At 38.6% G+C, this 7183-nt stretch overlaps 1 protein-coding gene across 1 annotated transcript in view; it reads left to right on the top strand.

The window, feature by feature from the left end:
* Nucleotides 1-302: 302 nt before the first annotated feature.
* The window catches only part of GNRHR (gonadotropin releasing hormone receptor), a 76941-nt gene continuing 70060 nt past the window's right edge, over nucleotides 303-7183 (top strand). The window contains exon 1 of the mRNA XM_044060338.1: nucleotides 303-851. Coding sequence (XP_043916273.1) covers nucleotides 303-851 — 549 coding nt within the window. The remainder of the gene's footprint in view (nucleotides 852-7183) is intronic.

Here is a 7183-nt window from a genome sequence, read left to right as displayed (position 1 = left end):
TTCAGTGTCAGTAAAATATTGCAAGTAAGTAATTAAGGTAATTTGAGTAAAAAGCTGCACATCATAACATGAAGGGGTTGCTTAGGTGTGCTGTGTATTCAAGTTACATTTGGACCTTGCAAGGCAATCATTTCTGACCTTGGCTGTGCTTAACTAAGAACCGGTACAGTCAGTCTTTATCTCAGTTTGCAGTTCACAGCATCCAATAAGTATATAGCAAAATAAAATAAGAGACTCGGATGACAACAGATATTTTTTTCATTTATTGTGCAGACTAAATATTCCTTGCCTGCGAGCATAAAATGGTTGGTAAAAGCTTTCACAGCTTCCTATTGCCAGCCACTTCTTCCAGCATGAGTCATGCTACAAACTGCTGTTCCACAAGCAACAATAGCCTCCAAGTATTAGAAGATCGTTTTCTGCTCCCTACCTTAACTGGTTCAGGAAGGGCTCGCGTGGCAATTACTGTTTTCTTGCTCTTTGTGTCAACCTTTTTAAACATGGCTTTCCTGCTGAAACTCTACCGGTGGCAGAAAAAGAAGAACTTATCTAGAATGAAGCAGCTTCTCAAGCACCTGATGCTGGCCAACCTGGTGGAGACAGTGTTAGTTATGCCACTGGATGGGGCATGGAATATCACAGTACAGTGGCATGCTGGGGAGTTCCTCTGTAAAATACTGAACTACCTCAAACTCTTTTCGATGTATGTACCAGCATTCATGGTAGTGGTCATCAGCTTGGATCGCTGCCTTGCTATTACAAGACCTCTGCTAATGAAGAAAAACACAAAACTTGCAAAATACATGCTTACCCTGGCTTGGAGTTTGAGTCTCGTCCTCGCGGTTCCGCAGGTGAGTACCCCAGCATTCTAATAGTGGATCTGTTCCTGACACATAACTTCTCAACACCAAATGTAGACTTTCACATGCCAACTCTTTATAAAACGCATAGAGTAGAATTCATTATCACTTACTTATTAGATACAAATATTCATACCTATTATCTAAATTATCTTCTTGTCCTAATTTTGTACTTTTGTCACTTAATTCAAATTCACATGTAAAATAAATGGAGTGTCAGAAGTCAGTGACATCTCACCTTAATTTAACAAGAAAAATGTTGTGTCTAGTCCTGAGCTTGGATTTGAACTTGGGCCATCAGCCCTAGTGTTACAGTTGAGATAAACAGAGTCACTGAACATAGCATCCATATAGGTAGAATGGTAAACTGAACTATTTTATTTTTATTTTATTAATCATTTCATTGACCAGGAAAGTCCGACTAGGACAGAGCCTATTTTCAGCGGAGGCCCAGGGAGAAATACTCCAGACGCATGTCTTTGGATTGTGGGAGGAAACCGGAGTACCCGGAGGAAACCCACGAGAATGCAGGGAGAACATGCAAACTCTGCACAGAAGGCACCACAGCTGAGAATCGAACCAGAGAACCTCTTGCTGTAAGTAAACAATGTTAACCGCTGCACCACTACGCTGTATATGCCGAGTATATTTTGCTCTTTCTTGAGGCAGTTCATGTATATTTCATAGACATCAAGGAGCATTTTGAAAGAACATAAGATAATTCTGAGAAGAGACTGGGGAGAGTAAATGATACATTAACAAGGACTTGCAACTTATTTTTTGTAAGAAGCAAGCAGACAGGTATAGCAAACTGGCCTCATCTACTGATAAATGGTATTGCCATACTTCAAGTTTTATGAGCAGGGAAATTTTAGGTTCATAGGTGTGTACTATTCTAATGGCCCTGGAGCCTTTACAAGCCTAGCCCATAGGATTACCCTGACATCATACCACCCGACCCTAGTTTCCAGTGCCTCTGTCGAGTAGAACCACTGGAGTGATCCCCAGGGTGAATTTTCTATTTCCCATCCACTCATCAAGATTTCTCTTGAAGAGGGCCAGTGAGGTGCTTTGTTTGACATGAATGGGAAGTCTATTCCAGAGTATGGGAAGTCTCTGGGTTATGAACCTGTCCCTCCAGCACGTTCTGTTGATTATGGTAATGAGGTTGTGGTCTCTGGAGTGTGTGGTACGGAGGGATTGGAATTTCTTTAGATGTAGCATTTCTAACAGAGCTGGGTCAGACATGGCTTTGAAAGTCAAGCAGAGATCGCCTCTAAGTAGGTGATATGAGACAGAGAATAGTTGGAGTTTTTTGAGCCTGTCCATATAGGACAAGTATTTAAGGCCTAGGATCCTCTTTGTGAGGTACTTTTGTGGTCTCTCCAGTTGTTGCACATGCCAAAGGGGCATTGTACTTGATGACTGGCCTAATGAGGGAAGAGTAGAGGGAGACAATGACCTCTTTCTTCCTGGATGCAAAACCCTTAGTAATGAAATGTGACACATAGAAGGACTTTCTGACCACAGTAGCAGCGTGGTGGTCAAAAGAGAGGTTGCTGTCAACCTGTGTTCCCAGATCTCTTACAATGCCTTCTGTGTTCAGTGGACTACCATTGATGTGGTAGTTCATGGGAACTGGGTTTTTCCCAAAGGAACTGAGTAATTGTGCCAGTTCATTATGAAAAAAAAAACAGTCTCATGAAATTTAGTTGTATTCATCTCCCTAGAATATACCCTTGGAGAATTGTTAAACTGACATTTTATTTTGTGGTTGGTAAGCACTTTAAATAGGAATAATAAGCAGTATAAGTATCTACTGAAGATTTAATAGTTTAAAACTTGATTACTTCCCAAAATACTAGATTTGGCACCTGGTATACTGCCTTATGCTACTTGGAAGGGACTGTTTCTATTTTCCCAGCCATGCGTATTGTTACATGTGAGAATTACATCCGATGACTCCACTTAGCACTCCCAAATACATATATACATATATATATATATATATATATATATATATATATATATATATATAAATATGTGTGTGTGTGTGTGTGTGTGTGTGTAATCACTCCATGCATTGTTGTCTGTTAAAACACCTGTACTAGGCAAAGATTAACAGCAGACTTGAATATCTCAACATTCTCTAGAAGAGATACAGCTCTGGTTAATTCAGTTTATCAATTCATGCCTGTTCCCAGGATACCTTTGTCATTTCTCAGTCCTGATTCTTTAGTGTGGTAAGCAGGAAGCAGTCCAGTTCTACTACCCAGCACATTGGTTACTTGCATAAAAATTTAAGATTTTGTTAGTCTGTCTCACATTTTCTGAATCATCACCTTTTTATCTGAATTTTCTTTTTTGGATTAATTACCTGAGTGATACATAAAATAACTTGTCCAGGTGAGGCAGTGCAGCAGTGATCTTCCTATCTGCTTGACAATGAGAGGGCAATATATTTAATTATTTATTTATTTTACATTTGTTTCCTGGGATGGTCCGACTGGGTGCAAGCCTATTTTCAGCAGAGGCCCAGAGAGAAAAGCTCCTTAGCACAGTTACAAAGTTTGATGATGACAAGTAAAATCCACAATGTTACATACAATATTCAAAAGTTATACAAGCAAGACAATGGTAACATACCTATTTATTAAATATACAGTTTTAGTGGTACAAGTACAAAGTTATCATGGACATAGTAATTCAGTTGTAATATTAAAGTGCTAGCTATAGTAGTTATAAATTTTACATAATAACTGATTTTATGCTTAATCAAGTCAGAGTAATTCAATTAACTGTGCTAGATGCATTTGACACCAAGGCACAACTGCTTCAACTATTTTCACTGTAAGTAGTACAGACCTACAACAGGCAGCCTGACACTGTTTGGCCAGCAATGATTTTGGAAAGGACAATAATGTTAATCCCCATCTTAAATACCAGAGTACAACATGATCAGCTGAAATTATTATGTCTTCTAGGCCATAGGGAACCGAAAGAGTTTGTGAGAATATGCATTTTCCTACAATCATTTCTGGAGGATTTTGAGATGCATTATAAATTAATTAATTAAATAAAACATTAGTTGGCAGCACTGGCCTTTTACAGTATTTTTGTAGTAAAATTCTTACCAGAAAAAAAATAGTACTGAACAATGTCTAAATCATTTTCTGTGTGTCAAGCCAACATAAAAGTCCAGAGGTTGCAAAAGACAACACTGTTATGTATATGTCTGGTTACTCTTAAACTCCAGATCCGCTAACGCTCTCTACAACATGGACAACTATTCAGCTTCCTTAGATATAGCTCAGCCTTCCTTCATAAATTGGTTTCACGGGTACTTAATTTTTCCATTATTTTATTTCCACTGGCAGGAGGACTAGACCATGTTGTCACTTTTATAGACTTAATCTAGCTACTATTAATAAATGAAACAAAAAAACAGTTATACATGATGTAAAGCACATAAAAGAATAAAGCAAAAAAAAGAGAAATGCAGTATACATGCAAAATAGATATCACACTACCTATAATATGTTTCTAATAGGAAGTCCTTTCAGTTCCTATAATTTCAAAATTTTCATCAAGATTTACATGTACACAGATTCTGAACCTAGCAAAATTTGTCATGCTGAACTTCAAGCTAAGCGTGCCATCAAATAGTGTAACCAGCAAAGGGCACATTATTCTAAATCAACAAAGGATCAAATAGAACTTTAGACTCCTCAGCAGAAAGGCAAAAAAATTCAAATTATCGCAAATCTTTTTTGTAGGAACAAGCCCCCCCCCCCCATTTCATGCGGAGGAGCTTCAGCTTCATCCATTCCACATCCACTGAACTATGATACAGCAATTCTAAGATTATGTGGAAAGAATGGATGTCAGTATTTTATCTTATCTCTGTATCTCCATCTAGGAATTGTTATATATTAGTTCAGGGTTGTGGATGAAGACCCCACATTCATCAGACAACAAAGGTCTTGCCCTGATGAAATAGAAGGTGAAGTGTTCTTTGTGTGGATTTGTACAACAATATTGCAATTTTCATCCTCAGTGAGATCAGTGATTAAAGCAATGCTACATCTGGTTTACCATTATGGGGATATGTGCTTAACTGACAGTCATCTCCATTGCCCCATATTCACAATACCAGAAGAGATGAACTACAGTTACAGATGGTATTGCTGCTAACAATATAATAATGGACCTGATAGTTTGATGTTTACAGTCGCTGTCTGTCTTGATTCATTTACAGATGACAGGATGAAGGGAGCAGGGCATTTATTTATGTGTTTACTTCACTCACAGTAACTCCTGCAGCGGAATGCTTCACATGTGTTAATGGAACGTTTTTTTACTCTAGTGTTTGCATTCTCTCACTGGTTCTGTGACTGCGAAGTAAGTATACTTATTAACGGTGGTGTGGAAGCTATCTGAGGTACTTCAAAAACATTTGCTTTTTTATTTATTTTTCCTCTTTTTTCAGTGTTCATGTGTGTGTGTACTGTCACCAGTATCAGGTGTGGCATAGCATCCAATGCCTAAGTAAGGTCAGCAAAACAGATGTCTTTGAGCCATCTTGTGTTCATATCATTCTAAATGCATCGTGCCACCCGACCGTAGTTCCCACTGCCTCTGTCGAGTAGAGCCACTGGAGTGATCCCTGGGGTGAATTTTCTATTTCCCATCCACTCATCAAGATTTCTCTTCAAGAGGGCCAGTGAGTTGCTCTGTTTGACATGTATGGGGAGTCTATTCCGTAGCATGGGCTCTAGGTTATGAACCTGTCCCTCCAGCTTGTTCTGTTGATTGTGGTAATAAGGTGAGGTCTCTGGAGCATGTAGTGTGAAGGAATTGGGATTTCTTTAGATGTAGCATTTCTAACAGAGCTGGGTCAGACATGGCTTTGTAAGTCAAGCAGAGATCACCTCTAAGATATAAGACAGAGAATAGAGAATAGTTGGAGTTTTTTGAGTCTGTCCATATAGGAAAAGTGTTTAAGGCCTAGGATCTTCTTTGTGAGGTACTTTTGCAGCATCTCCAGTTGTTGCAGATGTCTAGTGAGGTACATGCCAAATGGGGGATTGTACTCAATGACTGGCCTAATGAGGGAAGAGTAGAGGGAGACAATGACCTCTTTCTTCCTGGATGCAAAACCCTTAGTAATGAGATGTGCCACATAGATAATGCAAGTAATTGATTTACGGGTTACCTCTTTCTTCCAAAGATTTTTTTTTTTTTGCCAGCATGTTTTAAGTAGTGCAGGCTGTCCTTTTTTGAGGTATTCTGCCTTCACTTCATTTGCAACTTTTTTGTATTCATTTCTAATAATGCAAAATATCAGCCATGCAGTTTGTGTGTTCTTGTTTTGTATTTAGCCTGTCTTTTTTTTCTAGCCATAAAATAATTTTTCATTTCTGAGGTGAGCCAAGAAGCACTTTGTCATCCTATCCTTTTGGGTCTGCAGGGATAGTACTTATCTTGTAAGGGTAAAAGAATGGTGAGGAAGTATTTCAGTGAAAGATTGCATCCTCCCTAAGTTGTAAAATGAGAGGACTAGTAATAAGTTCATAAATGTATTACAGTGTTTAGACCAATACTGCCATCTAAGAACACTAATTTCTTGATTTATGTATCAAAAACATTATTACCCAGCCAGTGCCATGGGTGACTTAGAGGAATAAAATCCTAACTTCAGTGCAGGTGGCCCAGGTTTGACTTTCATCTTGTGGATCTAAGGAGCGGGTAGGGAGGGATGGGTGGAGCCATCACTGGAGGTAGAGCATTTGTCAGTGATACTTTGTAAGGGAAAGCATGCTCCAACGAGGTTAGTAGCCCTCAGATGAGGTGGGAAAACATAGGGGAGTGGGTGGGATCTTGGGTAGTTCATAAAAGGAATACTCTCGGATTGAAGACAGGGACAGCCCCAGCTTGAGTTTTGGCATTTATTGGGGAAGACTTTGGTGCCGGTAGATTCACTGAAGGACTTGGAACACTGGAACAGCTGCCAGTATGACAGAAAAGGGACAGCAAAAAAGCACTTTATCACTCATCCACCTATCCAAACTTTTTTAAAATATTCAATATTTGTTGTTCTTTGGACAGTAGTAGGTAATTTATTTCATAATAATGCCATCTATTATGTAATATAATTATACTGCAAATTACATTTTGCCATCTCTGTGTGAAAGTTCATGTTATTATGTCTATGAATATTATTTTTGTCAGAAATGGTCTTATTTAAAAGAATTTGCAACACTGAGTCCTTAAATGTTCTGCAAGCCATTATTAATTTCCTTCTAATGTATCTATAATGTAAT

The sequence above is a fragment of the Protopterus annectens genome, chromosome 2.part0, assembly GCF_019279795.1.
Source record: "Protopterus annectens isolate FY-2018-M chromosome 2.part0, PAN1.0, whole genome shotgun sequence".
Classification (NCBI taxonomy): domain Eukaryota; kingdom Metazoa; phylum Chordata; order Ceratodontiformes; family Protopteridae; genus Protopterus; species Protopterus annectens.
The sequence above is the reverse complement of the archived record's forward strand: the minus strand, read 5'-3'. Positions and strand labels throughout refer to the sequence as shown.